The sequence below is a fragment of the Pseudochaenichthys georgianus genome, unplaced genomic scaffold (assembly GCF_902827115.2).
Source record: "Pseudochaenichthys georgianus unplaced genomic scaffold, fPseGeo1.2 scaffold_424_arrow_ctg1, whole genome shotgun sequence".
In the NCBI taxonomy this organism is placed as follows: Eukaryota; Metazoa; Chordata; class Actinopteri; order Perciformes; family Channichthyidae; genus Pseudochaenichthys; species Pseudochaenichthys georgianus.
Genome location: NW_027262989.1, coordinates 221,532 through 243,687, shown reverse-complemented (window position 1 = coordinate 243,687; position 22,156 = coordinate 221,532). Strand labels below are relative to the sequence as shown.

Genomic DNA, 22,156 nt, shown 5'->3' with positions numbered 1-22,156 from the left:
ACAGAATTATGAACCAGTTTCATGTAATGGGTCAACCACACGGCGGTGCTGTTCTGTAACATACTGTACTGATATAAATGTTGTGGCAAGAGGAAGTATTTCGCTTTTTAAAGACAATACGCTTTCACTAAATGCATGGGAAATGTACTGTAGTGTTTTGTCAGAAGAAACAATGCCATTACATAACTGGTCAAAAGTTACATTAATGATGCAAAACATATTGTTGACATATGACAACATGAGGAACAATAACAAATTCTGGGAAGATGATAAATGTGATTTTTTTTCATGCCAACATCTCATGCAGCCTCCCACTGTAGCAGTTGGTCCCAATTCTTAAGTTGTGTTGAGTCAACATTACATGTTTGCCTTGTAAATAAGGACAACTGAGAAAATGGCTGCCATTTCTGTAATGTAGACAGTGTGACTAACCAGCCACACTGTGTCTGGGTGTGTGTGCATACACATTGTCTGACACAGTGGTGCTCACTTTGACAGTTTGCAGTCAGAAACAAACCTAAAAGGGCTCTTTCAGATGTGGGAGGATCACAGAATGTGTGATATCAAGTGCGAAAACTCCCTAAAAATATTTAGAGTCACAAAAGGTTTTTTACCCAAGTGTGTCATTGTGAAAGTTTGTGTATATAGTTGTTTTTGTAAATAAAAAATAGATAAGACTTAAGAACTTGAACATTAAACCTTTGATAAAAGGTGTTATCCTTGATGTTCTTGATCAATTTTAGTGAGATAGTGTTACTGAAAGGTTTGACTTGAGAAAGATAATACATTCTTGCATTCACATCTGATCATAATTTAAATTGCAAGTTCATGTATTTAATTTTAAATCTATAACTTTATTTAAAGTTAATCTTAATATCAATCAACCCTTTATTAACAATGGTTACTATAAAGTGTTACCTGCTAATTATACATTACAGTTCCATCAGCAATGTGCCTTAATGTTTCATCGGTGTGTCAACATAATGTTTTTTTACAAAATCGTATTTATAAAGAAATGTTACAGTACAATACAACATAACACATAGTCAGTTTACACCTAAAAATATGGCAGTGTAGTTTTTCAAGTGTACCAGATTGTCTCTTCTTAACAACAACAACAACACTTTACTATCCCGCCAAAACAAAAGCTCATGAATTAGAAGAGGATATGACAAATCAACACTTGCTATAATGTGCTTGGACGCAGAAACACTTTAGTCCCTTTCTTCCTCTGCAAATGCCTGAGAAATAACTAAGACCTGAAATATGCTTTTTACACAGCAAAACAATGAGCACAGAGGAAAAAAACAATAATAAAATGAGGTTGAATTACATATTTCAGTTTGGCAAATGTCAATATGACTAGAATGCTAAACACAAAAGCACAAGATAATATGCAATAAGTACCTAAGGGGGTTCTTTGTGAAAGTGTTCAAGTCCATACAATGCGTGGCTAATTCTGTACATGTTAACAGTATGATGTTGTTGTATTTTTAACTGTGGTCCCTTTTCAACATTTTTAATCACATATCATAAGTTTCACATATCATAAGTTACACAATAATTTCATTGTAAAAGCAAGCACAGAAGTTTAGCATGCAATGTCACATGAAACAAGATATTTAAGTTACATAGATGCATTCTCTTGGGTTGAGATTTGAATACAATTCAAAATCTTGCATCTCAAGATGATATTAAATCAGTTACATAAGTGCTTAAAACCCTTCTCTCTCCCAAAAATATTTAAAAGTTTCAAAGTGGATGGTTTATCCAATTTATAGCAAGTCCAGCGTTGCCTTGTGCTTTTAATTTGAAAGTCAGGTTGTAACTAACATCCCCGGATTATCAGGTGATAACATCATGACATCAGTTATTCATGACTGAACTATATTGTTGTATCAGTTGTCACCTGACAAAGAAAGTCTTAAGTGTGATTCTTCTCAATATATAATTGTCCTTCTATCGTCCTCTCTCTTTTTGGTCATCACGTGTAATCACCTTGCGTATCCAGGGGCTGAAGGCAGACACTTTGGTGTAGACGCCAGGGGACTGTTGTGTCCGGCAAGCATGACCCCAGGACGTGACCCCGTAAACCACCCAACCCCCTCCTGGACGCTCACACACTAACGGACCTCCACTGTCACCACGGCAACTGTCCACACGCCTCTCCGACTTGATGCTGCCGGCGCAGAGCATGCGGCTTGTGAAGGCGCTGTGGAAATGATGCTGGCAGTGACGACGGGGCAGTAAGGATATGGGGGCCTGCTGAAGGGTCTTGGAGTATGAGCGACCTGAGAAAAAAGGCAAAGCATTACAGTTTAGAATTAAAGTGTTTGTGAGCATAATGTTAGTGTTTAAACCATGATAGTGGCATGGGGTGGTTATGTTGGTCAGTCTGCTCATCTATTTGGTCTTGTAGCATGACCAGTAGGTTGGCAGTTTGGGTTTTGAGAGAAAGTCTGGAAACTATTACAGGGTTTGCCATCCAATTTTGGTACCCACAATCATGTTCATTAATTGAACAAATGTTGATTCTCCTGAATGTTTACCCAGTGACCTTCATCCCATCATAATGTATATTAACACTTTGGTTATGAATAAATCCCTGCAATTAAATTCAAATCAACCTCAGATGTACTTTGTGTGTAGCACTAATTACACACTAAACTAACATGGTAACCACCATACCTGCTGGAAATTAACACGCTAGAATAACAACATCAGTGTGAGACTCTACTACTAGACTACTATAAGACTCCTATTTCTGATTGATTTGACATGTGTGGACATGAAGTCCATGGGCATAGCTTGTTTTTGTTGCTTTGCCCTGCAATTGGGCAGCAGACTCCGGTTGACTTGACCTTCTTATCAAAGGCACCCTCATTTTTTCAGGCATTAGCGAGCTCTAATTTAGAGATCAATCAATTTCAAGGTTTCTGGCAGAGTATTACGAGAGGCTGTTTTCTTTCATCTCATGAAGGATCCCAATTAAAATTAATAAGAAATGTAATTCCCCTGGCATGCTGACTGTGTCCGTTTTATGTTGGCCTGTTGCAGGTTTTAACCCACAATATGCTACCTTTGATTAATATGCAGTCTCCGGTCATATTGTTGAACTTCCAGCATGGAACTTATCCCTTTGGCCAAATGTGTTTTTTGAGAGGTTGAACCTATCCAACAATATTTTCTTCTACTAATATTCTGCCCTCTTCTCCTGTACCTCTTTTATCCTTCCAGATATTTCCAGTACCTCAAACAACCAGTAACGACAAGGACCGGACCCTGCCATGGCTTTCTACACGTGAACGTCGGAATGCACAAACAAACTGAAAGGGGACTACTGATGCAAAGGTAACGAAGTGCAGTGTTGGGTTTTGCTGCTGCTTCTCTCTGTGACCACACAGTGTTAATAACTATCCATGGTGGCTTAGGATGCTAGGTATGTGTGTGTGTGTGTGTGTGTGTGTGTGTGTGTGTGTGTGTGTGTGTGTGTGTGTGTGTGTGTGTGTGTGTGTGTGTGTGTGTGTGTGTGTGTGTGTGTGTGTGTGTGTGTGTGTGTGTGTGTGTGTGTGTGTGTGTGTGTGTGTGTGTGTGTGTGTGTGTGTGTGTGTGTGCATGCGTGCGTGTGTGTGTGTGTGTGTGTGTGTGTGAGAGTGATACTGTATATGAGTGGCTTAGCCAAATGCAACAGCTGAACAAAGAAGACATTGTGCTTTAAGTTAAACAAGCATTGCCAGCATCACACTATAAATAACTGATGTTGTCATCACACTTCAGTAATAAAAACACTCTTTCACACAAAGAAAAACACACACAATCTCCCTTGTGAATTCAATCGTCAAAGAAGACACCATCTCAAAAGGGAGTACATGTTTATGCATAAGTGTTTAGGAGACCTTCTGTTGCCCTTTGTGACTAAGTTGCAATGATTAATGACATTGGCATGTAATTTAAAGATCACTAACAGATGTGTGGCGGTGCATACAGTCAAGTGTTTTGAAAGATACAGAGCGTGAATTCAAACAAGTGCAATTACTCGTGAAGGATTCTCTTCTCCTTTAAATGCATTTGCAGCTGACTTTCAAAATGACTTACATATGGTAGAAATACCGTGGTTACAGCACTGGATGTTTTACCTGTCTGTTCAAGTCGAACTCTACCACATATAGTTGTGGTGTGATATGATGTTCTATGATCCCAGATCTCCTTTACAAATATTTTCTAGATTCCAATTGACCTGATCAATATTTTTTAAATAAACGGAATTCTCGTGAGGCATATACCAGATTGTTTGCGATGATGATTGTAAAAAAAACTGCAGCCTTTTACTCTGTTTGCATTCATTTCAAGAGCTTGGCTCAAGGAAGAGGAATAAACAAACTAATAAAATATAGTCCTGAAATGAACATTTTAGAGATTAAAAAAAAGGGAAATGGGTTAGATCTGGTTGGATCTATCTTTTAAAGTCCCATCTTTTCTCACTTCCCGTATCTTTACATATTTAAAAGCTTAAAGCTCCTACACCTTCCCATTAACAGTTCCTCCAACATTTTAAATTCAAGAATAAAATAATGATTTGCACCTCAGGGCCATCACACCCACCTCCTCTCTACACTATACCACACACACACACACACACACACACACACACACACACACACACACACACACACACACACACACACACACACACACACACACACACACACACACACACACACACACACACACACACACACACACACACACACACACACACACACACACACACACACACACACACACACACACACACACACACACACACACACCATGTATACATCACTTACATTAAATTGACTCACATGCATTTTCTGGAGACTTATCCTAACCTTAACCATAACCAACACATGCCTAACCCTAACCCTTAACCTTAACCTTACCCTAACCATAACCCTAAACCTAACCAAGTCTTCACCCTAAAATTAATGATTCCCCTTATGGGGACCTCCAATTTGTCCCCATAAGGGAGGCGAGTCCCCACACGTGACTATGTAAACAGATTTAGGTCCCCACAAGTATAGTAATGCTAGGCCACACACACACACACACACACACACACACACACACACACACACACACACACACACACACACACACACACACACACACACACACACACACACACACACACACACACACACACACACACACACACACACACACACACACACACACACACACACACACACACACACACACACACACACACACACACACACACACACCCTCACCTGTATCCCCCCAGCCGGTAATGTGACAGTTGCTGGCTTGCTTGAGCACTCTCTCTTTCTTCATGGGCAGACAGGCGGGAAGAACATGACGGCTGAATGACACACACTCTCCCGGCATCTGGCCCACTGCCCCAGGTGACAGACGAACCAAGGCAAGGTCGTAATCGTTGCTTTGGGACCGGTAGCTTGGGTGGATGACAATTTGATCAACACCGTACTCTTCTTCGTATTCCTCAGGCACAAGTGAGTGGTAGTCGCCCACTCTAACTTTATACTGCTTGGTGCTGTTTCCATATCTGCAGAGAGAAATAGAGGGAAAGGATCGAGAAGGACCATTAAAGAAAGAGGATGTGTGTGCATGAGCAATCCCACTGCTGATACATAAATAACGAGCATTGGCTGGAGTTAAATCATCAATAGTTAAACTACATCTGGAAAAAGAACAAGCCATTACACTGAGCTCACACAGTAATAAAGTCAGCAGCACTACTGTAGTTAATAGAAGAATAGATTTTAACCCATATGTTTGAGGCATTGTATTCTTCCTGCAACGTTTTCGATATGTTGATGGTCTGTCTTGGTCTCTGCCGTAACCATGACTAAGAAAGAGTTGAAAGCTTTTTGGACAACTTAAGAAATGAAAAAGGGAAGAATAATAACAACACATCAGTCATTGTGTCTTTGTGTTTATGCGCTAAACTGACTCATAGGTTGACATAATGAAGTATTTTCCATGCTTTCTGTTTACTTGATTGAGCTGTTTGGCCTTTTTTAAATAAAGGTAAAGTAGGGTAAGTCAGGGGAAAAGGAGAGGCAGGGAGAGAAGAGAGGGAAGTGGAGAGGTGTAAAGGAAGATGCCTTTCGATCGAGCCAAGTCTCTGTGTCCAGTTACAACTGGTGGAGTGTTTCCGGAAAGATCTCCTGACCTGGGAATGCCATGACGTTCCTGGAAAAGCGGATACACTGCTGACTACTCATCTACGTACAGTACATACCGAACATAAAGGAAACATCTCAGGATTAGAAAAGAGTTTGAATGTGACACCTCAGTTACTTTTCAAGTATTGTTGTTGTGGCTAAAAGCAGTTAAAAATCTGCTGGAGTTGTGTTACTTTTGGCAAGCCCCTAGCTTTACAGATTCAAGGTATAAATAGATGTATCATGTTGACAGCATGTGACCACCGACCTGAGGTCACTCTTTTATGAAGCCACTAATCGGTAATAGTAGTGTGAGGGATAAGGAAACATGATCATGTTAGCTACACTTGGTAGTTGCACATTAACATGTAATTATAAAAGTATTGGTGCTTGTGTCAAAATTAGAACAAGCAGGAGTGTGTATGCCAACTTAATTATGTATTTTATGTTAATTGTGTGACTGCATAGGTGTGTTTCTTTGTTGCCATGTGTGTTTGTTTATTTACCACCCTATGTTGGTTACTGTAAGAAAGGTGACACTGTTAAGTCGGAAGTTCCTATCTTGGTCTACGTGCTCTGGCTTGCTTGCAGCAAACAAAGCTGTCATTGCCCAAGCTTACAGCTTGGAGTACTAAAGACTGATATGTGATCAGGCAGCAGGGGTATTGTGTTGTATTTAACCGTGTTTGTTTCCTTACAGTGTCTATGATAACAAATCTTACGTACAGCTCAAATATAAAATATAAATTCGGTGGTGTTTTAATACAGTATGCTCTATGTTGGTGTTCACTTAGAGTTTTCTTTGGGCCACAATAAGAATCTATAGTAAATCATTAACTGTTACACTAGGAAACTGTACATGTTGTTGTACTTATGTTGCGCCAATCTCCAGCAGTCAGCAAGGTGTTACTATTGTAGGAGTGTCATCCGTCTGAATCTGACAATTTCATTCCACAAGCTACAAAACATTATTATATTCCATTTAATATAATTAGGGCGGTGGTGGCAAAGTCCATAGGGATTTGGCTTGGCAACTGGAAGGTCACAAGTTCAAGTCCCGGAAAGATATATTATTCCCTCTTACACAAAGGAAACTATGGCACTCAACCACAAGAACTTATATTATATACTGATATTCTGTACAAACTGTGAAGTCCACTGAGACAAATGTAACATTTGTGATATTGGGCTATATAAATAAACATTGATTGATTGATTGATTGATTGATTGATTGATTGATTGATTGATTGATTGATTGATTGATTGAAGAACGATCTGACGGTGTTATGTTTAAGGCTAACTATTATGGCTTCTGTAGTGCTTACACTGTAGTGCAATAAAATTACTTACCAAAGTTAGAAAGGACTTAGAGTCAGTATTGCTTCTGCCATGGAGGTTATGTTTTCTGTTTGATCTGTCTGTGTGATTGTAAAAATGGATCACAAAAATGTCCGGCCTGATTTTCCAGAAAGTTTGTGAAGGGTGTAGCGTAGGCCAAGGAATAGCCATTAAATGTTGTAACAGATTCAAAACACAGGGAGGATAAGCACAATGTTTTACATTTGTTAAGATTAGGAGATATAGCATATAGCTTTGGCAGAGGTCTGCTCTCTCACCGTGCCCGCTAGTATTAATCAGTCCGAGAAGTCCTGATTGCAACATCCCAAGTGGTCTAAATTTGCAGCATAAAGCTCAGCTGTATGCTTCCTGTGTGTGTCATTTAAACAAAGCAGAGGTGCAAGTCAGATCACAGCGTAGACGTCCCTCCATTAAGCCCTGGGGATGCCTGGAGAAATGGCATTGGAAAGGATTTAGTGAATGACCACATGACTCTCTTTAATGTGGAACAATCTGGATTTATAGTGGTCGAGCTGCAGAGCCCTGTAAAGAGTTCTGGTTTCCTCAAACCCAATTATTGAGACTCATACTTCATAATGCAACCAAAATATATTACTCTTAAAAATGGAGTCTGACAGCCATACATGTGCTGCATAAATATAAAATGCAGACATTAGGGTTGGTGCTCTCACAACCCGCAACTTTATTTTATATTTGTTTTTGTTCTACTCATTTCCTTTTCCTATTTGTTTTCTTTTCTTCCGCCTTCTCTGCTGTATTCATAAGGTGATTGATTTCAAGGTGGTGGTACCATGTGGAGGCCACTAGACCAGATGAAGTGAAAATGATGACTCCCGGCACCACAACCACAACTAAAGCACTACTTATCAATGCTCACATTGTTGAGGTTCTCATGCTTCTGCCAGACTTAAATATACAAGGGGAAGCAGACAATTAGTTGTGTAGTTCTGCTGGAGCTCAAGGCAGAGTTAAATGTATGCATAAGCACAGCCACATTACAATGAATAAAGACTCTCAACCAATCACTGACACTGACGGGTGGAAACGCTGTGTTGTGAGTGCATGGAAAAGGGGGAGGGGGGAAATGCTTGGCCTGTGTTTTGAGAGGCACGTAAACAGATATATAAAGGTAAGTCATTATTTCCTTGCCTTCATACTGAACCTTCTGCATTGCAATATATATATATTTTTAAATGTAACATAGCGTGTCCATTTCAAATTGTGACACATACAAACATGAGTGAATAGGCAGTGTGTGTTTTTGACCTCTTGAAGCAGTGTGCTGATGTGAGGACCCAGCAGCTGTCAATCAGAGTCGCTCCACACACCAACCTCCCGTCTCCACGAGATCCTCGCAACCGAACCGCGGCCTGCCATGGCCAGCCCCCTCTAAAGACACACAGCGCACACACACACAAAAACACATTAAGACACTTTTTTAAGAAGTGAAAAAACCCTTAAGAAGAGCCAACATTGCAACAATTAAAACACTTTCATATTGGGTATGCCATCCACGTGCAACCTTAGAAAGTATACAGAACATTACAAGCACCGTTTACAAATAGGATTTCTTTTTAAACATAAGCATAAATGCCAGAATACATTTAGTGTGAACTTCTAGTGTAAACACACGCCTGATGTATTCTAAACATGCGTACCCACTAAAACACAAATAAATACTCAGTGTGTAAATACTCAGTACCAAAGTTATTTGGTTTTACATCCGCCCATACATGTGACCACACACACACTCACACACAAAGATGCATACATGTTGCTTTTCTCTATGTTTATCCCAGCATGTTTATCTCTTCTTCATACACAATACACACACAACACACACACACTCACACTCACACACACACCCACACGCCCACACATCATTCACACATGCTTTGCTTTAGAGTCAATTGTTGCAGATGACAAACATGAAATACATTTAATACTGACATTTTGCTTTGCCCACATATAGTTTGTGTTTGTAAGTACACACAATTATATATTATATGCATGTAGCTATCGATCAGCGGTTTTCCATGTGTCCAATATTCTTATTCTATATGTCTTTGGCAGGCGTTCTATGCACTCTCAGTAATCCCTCCTGTCCTTTCCAGCTTACCTCAGAGAGTTTTCTCCTCCTATAATTCGTTTCTGGCGAGTGTGTATAAGCCGCAAACCACAGATTGAGTTGACAGGATCTGACAGAGACAAAAGAGGAACCATTGAGTGTGTATATGTGAGAGAGTGTAGGAGGGTGATGATTGTTAAACCATACATTTTAGCTCAGATGTTGGCTTTTTTAAATATTTAGACTGATCCAAAAAAGAATACTGCTTCAAATTAATATTTTACTTCTACATATGAACCTGAAAGATAAAGTAAATAAAATAAATGAGAGATCGTTTTCATAGTCTGTGTGTATCTTGTGTTAAAACATACAAACATAGACTGAGCTATTTTTCACAAGCAAGAGGTAATTTATCATACTGAAGAGACAAAACATTCTCCTGCATTGGTTTGACTTTCCCCAGTATGTGCATGTGAAAAATTGAAGTAATAGCATATGTGTCGGTAACGGATAGCAGTGTGTGAGTCGCCCTGATGGGTGACAGACAGGGTGAAGAAATAACATTGCTCTCTCCATTTTACCATCTGGAAACACACACACCCACAGAAGTTCTCTCAGAATCTTCCCTCCTAACTTCTCTTTAGCCATTTGTTTCTCATTAGTTGTTCAGTGTATTTGACATGATGGAAATGTTTGTTAAACACATTCATTTAATGTAAGGAAAAAACAAACCGTACTGACCTTTCACCTCTTGGTAGCTGTGCTGAGATTCACCATAGTCACAGATGACCCCAGCGTCCTCACTATGGCGACAGTTGTGTGTGCCGGGTGGCTGTTTGATGCAGTCTGCCAACGAACGCTCCTCGCCGCTGCACTTCACATTGTCCACGTGGATCGGTCCTGTCCCTTCCCCAAAGTACGCCATCACACGGGCCTTTGCCACCCCACTGTGGTAAATAGCAGGGAAACAAAACACACACAGATTTAGTTGGCATTGCTTAATAAATGATACTAGTTGGAAAACTGAAACTCCGTATTTACTGTAGGCTTGAGGTTAGAAACTAAGTTTCATAATAGGAGCATTAAATACAAAAAAGACAGGAAGAAAGTAAATAAACGTCATGAGAAGCTTTTCAAAAAAGAGAAAGAAGTAAACTATTCCAAACTCAAAAATGTAGGGCTTTGACTTCAAATGCTTGCCCTCCCATCATTTGAAACTTAGCTCTGAACTAGACCCTGGTTTGCCAACCTGAGAGACCTATAAGGACTCAACAATTCAAACAATGTAATCAGGTTTCACCCAGAAAAGTAATACATAAAATATAATACATTGTAGGCTTCACCAGTGGGCAAAGGAAAGAGATGAAACTGCAGTAATGCTCTCCCTGCACTTTGTTTTTGTTAGAAGATGAATTGCAGCACTTTGGACCATTTCCAAATAAGTAACAGCCCATGTCAGAATTGTGTGTGTGTGTGTGTGTGTGTGTGTGTGTGTGTGTGTGTGTGTGTGTGTGTGTGTGTGTGTGTGTGTGTGTGTGTGTGTGTGTGTGTGTGTGTGTGTGTGTGTGTGTGTGTGTGTGTGTGTGTGTGTGTGTGTGTGTGTGTGTGTGTGTGTGTGTGTGTGTGTGTGTGTGTGTGTGTGTGTGTGTGTGTGTGTGTGTGTGTGTGTGTGTGTGTGTGTGTGTGTGTGTGTGTGCGTGCGTGTGTATTATCAGATAGGCGGTGATGACATGTTAGTATAGATGTTATGGTCTGACATTCTCTGGCAGTGACGCACACCGGGTCAAACCACTTTTACAATCTGATAACAGTATTTGTATCAATTTCTCACCTCTGACTTTAATTGTCAAACAGCTAGCACAAAGAGGCCTAAGGTTGTGGGTGTGTATGTAGGCCTGTATAGGCTGTAACTGGGATTTTAATTAAGACTGATAGATTACCGACAGGGAGGATCTTGTGTTGCGTCCCAGGAGTATGATAGGTGGCAGGTCTTGTATCCCAAATTGTCCAAAGGGAATCTCATGTCTCTTATTGAGACATCTAGAATTGTGTCTGTGACTCCAATAGCTCCCTGAGCGGTATTTAGCAAGCAAAGGGCGCACCTCCAACTCACTTGGAACCGAGCCTAGATCCTGACATTGAACCTGCTTGGTGTGTTTCTTTGGAAACACAGCATCAGTCAAAAAATGCCACACAATCTGCTTCGGATATTAAAAGATCAAGTTAAAAAGAGAAGTCAAAAGTTTTCTCAGATATTATATTTCGTGTTTGCATCTTTAAAATGTTCAATGGATAGTATTTATTTACTTGGCTGCATTTTGTTGGATCTGTTCTAAATATCGCAAGGGAGGATGAAAGAAAAGATTAGCCTCTGTAACCTTTTTTGTCACATGGCAACATCTTCACAATGTGATTTTAAAGGCTTACAATAAAACCCAATTCTGTTGCCCTCTAGTTATGTATATATTATTGTTGTTTTTTTACTTTATTTTCTAATTATGATTAGATTTGATTTTGTTTTAAATCCATTTTTGAGTGTAAGTGTATAAGCACTTTGAAATTACCTTAGTATAAATGACATATACTTTTGCTTCATAAATACATTTTCAGCTTTGCCTTTTTTTACATTTGCAGATATACAAAATAATTGGTTACAAAAAAGCAAACCTTTTGCCTTTAAATCAGTTTCCAAGTTAATGGTATGTTTTAGTACGCTCTATTTTGGCCCTGAATTTTTTCCCCCAAATATATTTGTATGCATTATGCTGGAAACTTTTTCCTTTGTGTTTTCCAGTTAAATGTTGGTCCTTCTTTAATGTGACAGTTGAACTTGAAAATAATTTGTGTGAAAGTCTCTGTGTATTAATGCATACTTTCTTTTATCACTCCCAGAGCAACCTCTCACCCTTGGGGACCTGCTGTGTGTGTAATGACCTTTCACCACACCCTGTGTGAGACAGAATGATAATCCTAACATGACTTTTACACGCCTCGAACACGCTTCATTTCTCTCTCATGCTTATGCACTCCAGATGTGGCTTTCATCTACATGCAATGTGTCACAGAAAAGTGGGTGGCTCAGGGATGAGCGTCATGCTGAGCAGTGATGAGAGATAAATTGAAGACAGTTTGTTACAGTACAGTTTTCCCTTGCCACCTCATTGCCATTGTTTTGGAAAATGCGACAGTGTCTCAGAGGGAAGGCATAATGGGACACAGAGAGGATGAGATGAGGTAGCTTAGCCTCAACATATCTGTCACCGAGAATGTGTCATGCACAATTGGCCTGCCCTTTAATTGGATGTGTATCTTGGCTCTGCAAAAGAGCACAGCTTAAACCCCTAATAAAAGCAGCTGGCAGCACACCAGCACAAGTGCTCTGAAACTTGAGCGTAACATTTGTAAAGATGGATTCATGAAATATAGTGATAGATATAGTAATATAAGAATAAGATAAGTAATGTAATGATTTAAAGCATATAGTTTAACTTTTTCCATTGCAGGGGTGGTTGGAAACTCCAGACATGCTTGATGAGGTGCTAACTCAAAACAGTCAAGGGTTGAAAGAGTTGGAAGGATGAACGGCACACAGAGTAAGGGGGGGCAGGTGTAAGACAGATGCCAATTCTGAGAAGTGGAGATTGATTTTGCAAACAGAGTAGGCCGTCTGGCTTCACTTACAGTAAGTGAGTGTAATGTATAGAGTGATCACATTGCAATGCCACAGCTCTCAACTGAGCCTCTCAAAATGTTAACTGTATTCCAACATTCTGACCATGACTAAAAATGAACTGTCAACGAACTTTTATCATTTTAGTTTTCCAGCAAAATTCTGAAAATGTATTTGCAAAATTCCTAATTGACAGATTATCGATAGTTAATCCATAATGAACATAATAGTTGGATGCTGCTGTGAAATGCTTTCCTCTCTTTAAACCTCAATGGTCATTTCTACACTTCCCAAATTAACCTACATAATTGAGTGCATAAAAAAAACGTTTTGTTTGAGTATGGCATTCTATTAGCTCATGGTTAATGATTAATGATCATTAATCTACAGCTCCGGCGATCCACTAGCACCCGGAGTCTCCACCTGCAGACGCAGCCATCCTCATCAACTACTGTAGCGTCACCTGGATACGAGTCCAAACAACTCACAGACTGCATCGGGCGCTGAAATTGGCACCCTGTAACCATCAGATCTGATGACGCTGATTGACTGAAATTATGTTTTGGCGGCATAGTTTACAGATAGCAACAGTCAGCAATGTGTTGGCTGCTGCTGCTCTGGCTGAGGGCTTCTTTCTTACCGCCCAGACGAGAGAGGGTAATGAGACACGCTGCGGCCAGGCAGGAAACATGTGACTTATCAGTAACTTTAGACATCGTAACACCATTTTAAACGAGATTTTATTGTAGATTATACATTTTACCGATACCAACTATATAATATTTACCTTGTTCATTAAAAATAAAAATATAAAATATATATTTTTTTTAAATATATTTTCTTATTTATTTTAAATTTTGAATGACAATCAAACATGTGGGAAGAGGGGGGGCGGCGCCCCAAGCGCCCCTATGGGCCGGCCGCCACTGCATACCTGTATCCCATCTGCCGGCATACCACCTCAGCGTCATGGTCAGTCCATCCGTCATCACAAACGGTCCCCCATTGCCCGGACAGATAGAGCTCCACCCGACCTTCCCTAGGACTCTCTCCTCCAACTAGTCTTACCGGCATACCTGAAGAACACACAAGCACAATTCAGAATCACTACACAGACTTGCCCTGCTAAACAATATTTCTAAAGTTCCCCAAAACCCCTGACTCTATAAATAACACTGACACTACACACATTTCTTATCAAAACTGAGTGGGGCATGTGCTCATGTCCCCTACAAAGGAAGTAACTTGAACACCTGTCTGCATGCGTAACAACTTGTGTGTCCAGAAGGGGAAATTTTTAAACATCTGACTCTATGAACAGATCCTTTATTTTCATTGCCTTTCTGTTTTTTCACAGTCTCCCCCTCTTGTATTTGTCTCTCAAATGCTATTCGCTTGTGTTAATCAAATCAGTCTGGTATTTAAGTTTAAATCATCTATCATCATGGTCTGCCCACAGATGCCTAGACATTTACACACAAACACACACTAATGTCATTTATGGGATGCTAATGTATTTTCCATGTGTGGACCCTTTCAGGATCAGTTTACACCCTGACCAAGTCATTTTATGCTATGGAAAATAAAGATGTTTTTGTTTTGTAGCTCAAAACTTCATTTTCATTACACAACTTCAGCAGTCTTCAATTTAGCCATAAAATGTTCTCTGTGGCTGTAGTGAGTTGAATAATATGCCGCCTTTGAACACTGTGCGTGTAGGTGTTATAGGAGTGGGTCATTAAGGTAATGAGAGTTAAATGTGGGAATGTTTACTTGTTTGTTGGGGTTAGCAGTTGAGGAAATGGTCATTTTTGTCATCTATCTTAGAACTACAAACACTGTTTGACGGGCTTATCTGCTTTTTCTCCTTTTCCCAAAACAACATAAACCAATGTGCCTGTTTTAGTTGAGCGGGAAGGAAGGATTTGGTACACAAATTATTTGTAGTAATAACACAATTATTCAGTGGTAATTGTCAAGTGACAGTGTCTCTGAGGCTCTGGCCAATAAACATAAGCTACCTAACTGCAACTTTTCATCTCTTAAAACAAACATGATGTATCCTCTCTGTGACATTCACCAGACTCATATCTATTACATTCAACATTAAGACAGATGACAGAGAATGAAACAGTTATATATAGTATGAGGTGAAATCTGAGCCACTAGTAGTTCTATACAGCGCTATGCGTTTACATCTTTATTGCTGTCTGGAGGCTATAGACACAGCTTGATTAATGGTCCTACCATTCAACCCTTTCTTCCCCTTTCAGCAAAAACCACTGAACCCTTCTGTCTCCTCTAATAAAGAGGAAGAAGTTCAGTGTTATGTGTGTCTGGTAATACATCAACCCACTGGTGCCCAATATGATTTTGCAGTTAAAAATAGTGAAGAATTTTACATCAGGGTGATTTACTTTAGGTAAAGGTTTGCAGTAGATCCATTAAGCATGACGACTTTACAAGCTGCCCAGTTAATAAGGCAGGACACACCAACTAACAGCTGTGCCTTTAAACGTAAGCATGACTTACATCATCCTATATCCCTCTCTTGGAGCAGGTTGGCTTTCCTCTTCTAAGTAAGATGAGATCAAATTAACTGCAGATCTTAGAAACAGATTTCAGCTTGCACTTCCATTATCAGGTTTTATGAAGTGGCAGGAAATGACATAGAAGCTTTCATGATTCGCTTTCCTTTTCCACTGACAAAAGAGTATGTGTGCTCTTTGTGCAAAGTGCCAAGCTCGTTGTCTTTCAAAGAATTGTGACAAACTAAATCTGCACATACATCATGTCCTTTGTATCAGTATCCAACAAAATAGTAAAAGTAACATTGAGCCTCTTTCACCCATTCAATGCCATCTTAGCCTTTAAGTCTTACAGTAAGATAAGATTATGTCTTACTCATTGGAAGACTCTCTCCATTGCGACCAGGGCTGCAAGCGATGTTAACATCTTCATGATGTGTGCAGTCGTGCCGGAGCCACTCGTTCCTGTTGCACACTAATATGCTCGGTTCTTTCCCTGTGCAGCTCACATCATCCAAGAGAATGGGACCTGACCCCACCCCGAAGCGCGGGACTGGAGTGATGTCTAATCCTTCGGAAAGGAGAGTCTCACCTAATCTGCAAGGTAGACATGTGCACACACAAACACGATGTTATTCTAACTTATTAATAGTACTGAGATTGATGCATGTGTACGACAACATGACTACTTCACATTACCTGTAACCAAGTTGTCGGCACACTACTTGTGTGTTAGAGTCTGTCCAGCCGTCATCACACACTGTCCCCCACCGACCACGGTAAAATACTTCTAAACGTCCCTCATAGCTGGTTGCGCCCCCAACCAACCTAAGAGAGCCATCTGAAGAGAAAGAGAAAAACAGAGTTGGCTATTGCCCCATACATCCAAGCCCCAGAGAGTACATCCAAGCCCTTCTGCCCCAATAACATCAAATCTCCTGGTTTGGCTTTTATACCTCTATATGTGAACATATTTGAATAGCATTGACTGCTAATGCTGGGTCAGGTGGTGTTCTACCTGTAAGAGGGTTGCAGGACACTCCTGCATCCTCAGAGTGCTGACAGTTGTGTTCCCCCCAGGCACTTTTTGGACACTGCTCCAGAGTGAGCTCATTGCCTGTGCATCGTACCTCATCCAGCAGCACACGGTCTGAACCCTTGCCAAAATGTCCCTGGCCCCATGCCCTCGGTACACCGCTACATAAAAAAAGGACAGAATAATAGAAGGTTTGGTTTGCAGTTATTTTGACACATTTAAAAACAGATGCACTGATTCACCCTTACTGACTTTAAAGATCTCCTATCATGCGATAATTTCCTATCATGTGATTAAACGCCATATCATGTTCCAAAGCAATTCAAGGATTATTTCTGAAAAAGTATGGAACTCAAATGCTTCTTTTCTTGCGGGATTACTACAATGTGAGTTCCCTTTTTAATTTCCTGCTTTTTTACACATACTCTCCAGTACTGCGTTAGCTCTGAGTGTTAGCGATGCTTGCTAATGTAATTAAAGACCATATTACTTCCAAAACACGTCAGGCATTGCATTTATTCTTATAGCAACGTTTCTGATAGGGCCCTGGGTGTAAAGCCAGCCCACATTTCAGATATTACGGCATATCAGCAGAAAATCTGGATCAGCTCCGTTGTACCCCCGTTTGGGTACGGAGGAAAAGAGAGAGGGTTTTACTTTCTGACACTTTGTGAGTTCCCTGATACACCGGGGGGACATAGGTATGTATAACATACATCAAAAAGTGCATTTTGCATAGGATGCCTTTAAGGATGCTGTTCTAGTTTAATGTGGAAATTGGATGAAATAAACCTATTGTACATGTTTTAGATGCTTGCCATGCATATCTAGAGACATTGCAACACCAACACCACATTGGCATAGACAAAAAGTGCACACATCAAGATTTGAAGAGTGTGTAGCATTGCTAAATATGCATATCTCAGTGGTACTAGAATTCATGCAGGAACAATGAGCCTGATTCATTATCTGACCCCAGATGTGCTTTACTGCTCGCTCCTCTCTGTGTGTGTCCAAATGGAAAGAATACTTTTCATACTTTTGGAGATAGAGAGAAAGACTGACGGCTGGACACCCACATTCATTTATCTCAGCCTCCAAGTCGATTTTTCTCTCACACATTTTATTCTTTTCCCCATACATAATGTATTTCCTTTTATGCTAATTACTGGTTGGAATTCATGTGAGGATGGGCACTAATTTGTGTGTGTGTGTGTGTGTGTGTGTGTGTTTGCCCCTTCACCTCAGCCCCAGTTGTCGACACACCACCTCTGCATCACTGTCATCCCATTGGTCGTCACATATGGACCCCCACTGCCCCGCATGGAAGACCTCCACTGTGCCCTCTGACCCCGATGCACCTCCCACCAGCCTTATAGGGAGCGCCACTTCTGCTGGAGCCCACACAAGCATTTAAAACACACATTTTCACTATAGGCAAGGTAACAAAAATGTCAGGACTGTTGTCATTTTAAAGTACAAACATGAGGAAAGTTAGAATTGAGTAGGAGTTGTAGAAATGTTGAAGGTTTGTTGATTTATCAGAGTTCTCATCACATCCAAACACTCCATCCATCATAGACCTACAATTCCGAATGAGGAGTGCCTACCTTGCTGCTGTGTGCAAGTGATGGCTGCAGCCAGATTACATTCCCCTCCATTCCACACAGTCTTAGGACACTGGAGCAGGTCTGACTCCTCTCCCTGGCAATGGACTGCCCTCCAATGGAGTTTGGCCATGCTTGGATGAAACAGGGGAACTGCACGTGCACGACCTGAGATCCTGGAAGTAGATGTAGAAAGTAAACGACAAAGTTTAACTTATCTGAAATAGGTTTTTTAACCGACAAGTGACGTTGAACCGTTTTATCGTATGAGAGTTTTTTCAAGAGAAATGTAACCTAATTAGGGTATTTTGGCCCTTATTTTTAAGTCACCTGAGGTAATTGCTGCAGCCAGGCTCAGGCAGCCCATCTTAGAAGAAAAAGTACAACAGACGTGTTTACATGGTAGCAGTAACCTTGAGCCATAAGTATGTTCATGATCTGCCATTGGAGGGCCAATGCGGTCAGCAGTTTTACTCAAAACAGCTTCAGTAACTGGCCACGTGAAAGTCATCACCAACGATTCCAGCTGACATATGGCTGACATTTGCCCCTTTCCCTTTCCGCTGTGGACTTTCATTGACTCCTGTGTGAATATATGCACACACAGGCATGTGTTCATGTCAGCATGCGTGCCAGTGTTGGAGTTAGTGTCAACATGTGTAGTAAGTGCACAGAAGGTCTCTGTTCTCCAGGGAAATAAGACGCTTTCTGAATTGAGAAACTGACCCCAGCTTATTAACACTGTCAATACTGTATGTATGATCTGTCTACATTCTCCCTGGAGACCCGACAAGTCAGTGGCTTTTCTAGCATGAAAGCACCTTCAAGACCATAAGACACAGTCAAGAGAGTAACAAAGAGAGCTGGTAACAAGGTAAATAGCTGAGCACTGAAGGTATTTAAATACCGCTGGAGAATGGGGGGTTGGAATGCAAGGGTCACATAAGAAAGGTACAAGGACTGTGAAGAGAGTGCATGTGTATGTCTAGGTTGTGGGGAAATGTTCTAGCATTCCCACCAGATTTCTATCACACTCTTACCATATGTCAAATCTCTGTAGGCAGCTTCACATGTGAATTTATGTGGCAGATGGTGATTGTACTGGCACCTGTGTCTAAAAGAATATGTAAGCGGGGGAGGCAGACAGAGGCCAGCAAATAATCCATGTCTGAGTGCATGTGTGTGCATGGGTTCTCTCTCACCCCTTGCCCAGCTGTCTGCAAACCACTGCAGCGTCTTCGTCCCCCCATTCATCGCTACAGACAGACCCCCACACTCCTCCAAGATACATTTCGACCCTGCCATCTAGCTTGGTGCGGCCTCCTTGCAAACGCACAGAGCCTGGGATGGAAAGAGAGTTGGAGAACAGACTATTAGTACAGCATATTCTGACAACACTGTAGGGTTGGCTATTGGTGCTTTCACACAAATATGTACACAATTATATTTCTTAGAATTAATTAGGATTGATGTGGATGCATTGACTTTGAAGGTACACGCAAATAACAGAACGGCAATTCTGTCAAGTTCAGAAAATTACACAATTTACGGAAAAAAAGAACTTATGTTAAGTTACAATGATAGCAAAATCTCAAACAATATCTATTCTCATAGCACTTTATCAATATTACGTTGATATATTGTCAAGCCCTAAATGAAAGTGTTAAAAAAAGAGGTAAAAGAAAGGCAGGCTTTGTTTGATTTGGTCATGATGACAGGGGATCACACAGGCGTATACAACTGTGTTATAAATGATCTAATCAATCTGTCTGTGTCAAAAGGGCTGCATTTAAAAAGTATCATTTTACATCAGTTCATGATATCCATTGACATAACATGTTGTGTGAGTCGACACATCACAACCAGTCTATATAAAGAAAACACTTATTTTTAACTGTTGTTAAAATACACTATAACACTGTTTGACTATGTCCTTCTGTCCGTCTTTTGTCCTCAAACACGCATGGTGCAACAGGATTTGGGATTGAGTGTTTAACAGATGTTGCCTAAAGTGTACAGATTTTCCTCATAGACTTTTTCCTTCCGTGCAGGTTGTTTATTGATTGAGTAACTTGAATGCTTTGCGCATATCTATTTTTACATGCACATTATGTAGGTTATTAGGATAACAGGGAATGTAAGGGTGCATTTTCAAACACACATGCATAGGGGAGTCAGTCTTTTCCTTACATGAAGTTAGAACAAAAATAATCTGGACTCCAAATATAAGGTGTGCAATTGTTCAAACATCTTACATAACTGGATCAATACATCAATTCCATGTATCAATTACAGGAGGAGGATTTATTCATGATGTGCCAACACACTACAAGACTAAAAATACCACAGGCTGCTTCTCGTGTGCCAGATGGATATCACACTCTTCCTTTCACCACTCTATGTCATACTTCTCTCCCTTTCATCAGTCCAGAGATGTAGAGTCCTCTTTGCACTCACTTTTCTTTTTAGCAACACTAATTGGCTTACGCCTGTGTACTTCATAGGTTTGGATAATGTGGTGTTCCCCATGTCAAACTATTTTTAATATGGTAAGAGACAGTGTATTGAGATGACTCACTTGCTTTTTGTGATCCTTTGGAATGTGTTATTCCCAAACACCCCATATAAGAAAATACCTGTGCACTCATTACAACACAAATGTGCTTAGACTTGCCATCTGCATAGACTGCTCTCACACCTGGGAAACTGAAGGTGTGTCCTGTCTAATTACTTCAGCATGGGCTTCTTGAGTTGAACACAATTGAGCTAGAACATTCTTGCACACAGGTAAAACAAAAAAACTGCTTTTCATCAGACCAAATTCAAATTAATAATGTCCTAGTAAAGTACATCTATCTTATTTTAGCATGTTATAAATTAAAGCGACTTTCTAGATATTGGGCCGCCTGTATTGTTTTTTAGATTATCATTCATTTCATTTCGGCAAATTTCAGTTTATATAAATTCATAATGTTGTTGACATATTCCTACAGATTATGAATCCCCCAAAAATAGGTAGGCGATTGCTGTGTATGGGTCTTCGTGTTTACCTTGTTTACAGTCGCAATAGCCCCAGTCAGCTCTGCCTTTGTGGTTCCTAAAAAAGCACCAGGGTCGGATCCTGCCGTCCGGGTTGCGGCAGTGGTTATGCTCTCCAACTCCTTTGCCAGGGTAGCGCTCCTTGAAGCCGGCAACTTCGGTCCAGTTCATACACCGGGTGCCGGACTCGGTGACGTCTATCGCTCCCCGGTAGAAACCGTCTTTCCTACGGCTCTGGACGCAGTCAGTAAACGGCAGGATGAATGACGGAACGCTGCTAGAATAACAGAAGCCGCTATTCGCAGCCAAAAGCGCGGCTGTTAGAGCAATAAATGCCAAATTCATGGTAGGTCTCTGACTGAAAGGAGGCGAAGACAGCGCCTTCTATCATCAATCGCTCCTATCATCAGCTGAGGAGGCGATTTCCATGGCTCATCGCTTTGCGGTGGGACGAGAGTGTGAACCGGGAAAGGAGAAACGACGCCGATCAATGAAACTCAGATTTGCGTGGGCTAATGGCCAGATTGCCCCCCAACGAACCAATAACGTATAATCGAAGTAATTTCCCCCATAATGCGATTTGACACAATTTGATTATATTTGGCAATTGTAGGCCTATGATCTCTAATATAAAATCTGTAATCATGTTTATAGTAT

At 40.6% G+C, this 22,156-nt stretch overlaps 1 protein-coding gene across 2 annotated transcripts; it reads right to left on the bottom strand.

The window, feature by feature from the left end:
* Positions 1-723: 723 nt before the first annotated feature.
* prss12 (serine protease 12) lies at positions 724-21,949 on the bottom strand. Of its 2 annotated transcripts, XM_034078397.1 has the most exons (14): positions 21,511-21,596; positions 19,663-19,801; positions 18,791-18,827; positions 18,464-18,636; positions 18,097-18,244; positions 16,836-17,014; positions 16,517-16,658; positions 16,194-16,414; positions 14,224-14,365; positions 10,361-10,566; positions 9,671-9,749; positions 8,818-8,940; positions 5,274-5,569; positions 724-2,291 (listed from the first exon to the last, which is right to left on the bottom strand). In XM_034078397.1, the coding sequence occupies exons 2-14, from the start codon at positions 19,763-19,765 to the stop codon at positions 1,960-1,962; spliced, it is 2,181 nt and encodes a 726-aa protein (XP_033934288.1). In that variant the 5' UTR covers positions 19,766-19,801; positions 21,511-21,596; the 3' UTR covers positions 724-1,959. The 2 variants fall into 2 exon arrangements, with proteins under 2 accessions (XP_033934288.1, XP_033934287.1); XM_034078396.1 differs by lacking the exon at positions 18,791-18,827 and having other exon boundaries at positions 21,511-21,949.
* Between the last annotated feature and the right edge of the window lie 207 nt (positions 21,950-22,156).

Bases quoted from the DNA above. Each gene is read 5' to 3' on its own strand.
- prss12 (XM_034078396.1), bottom strand. From the start codon at position 21,844: ATGAATTTGGCATTTATTGCTCTAACAGCCGCGCTTTTGGCTGCGAAT. The intron at 10,567-14,223 runs GTATGCAGTGGC...TATTTACCACAG, and splicing joins TGCCGGCAGATGGGATACAG to TGGGGTGGCAAAGGCCCGTG. The intron at 8,941-9,670 runs GTAAGCTGGAAA...GTGTGTCTTTAG, and splicing joins GGAGGAGAAAACTCTCTGAG to AGGGGGCTGGCCATGGCAGG.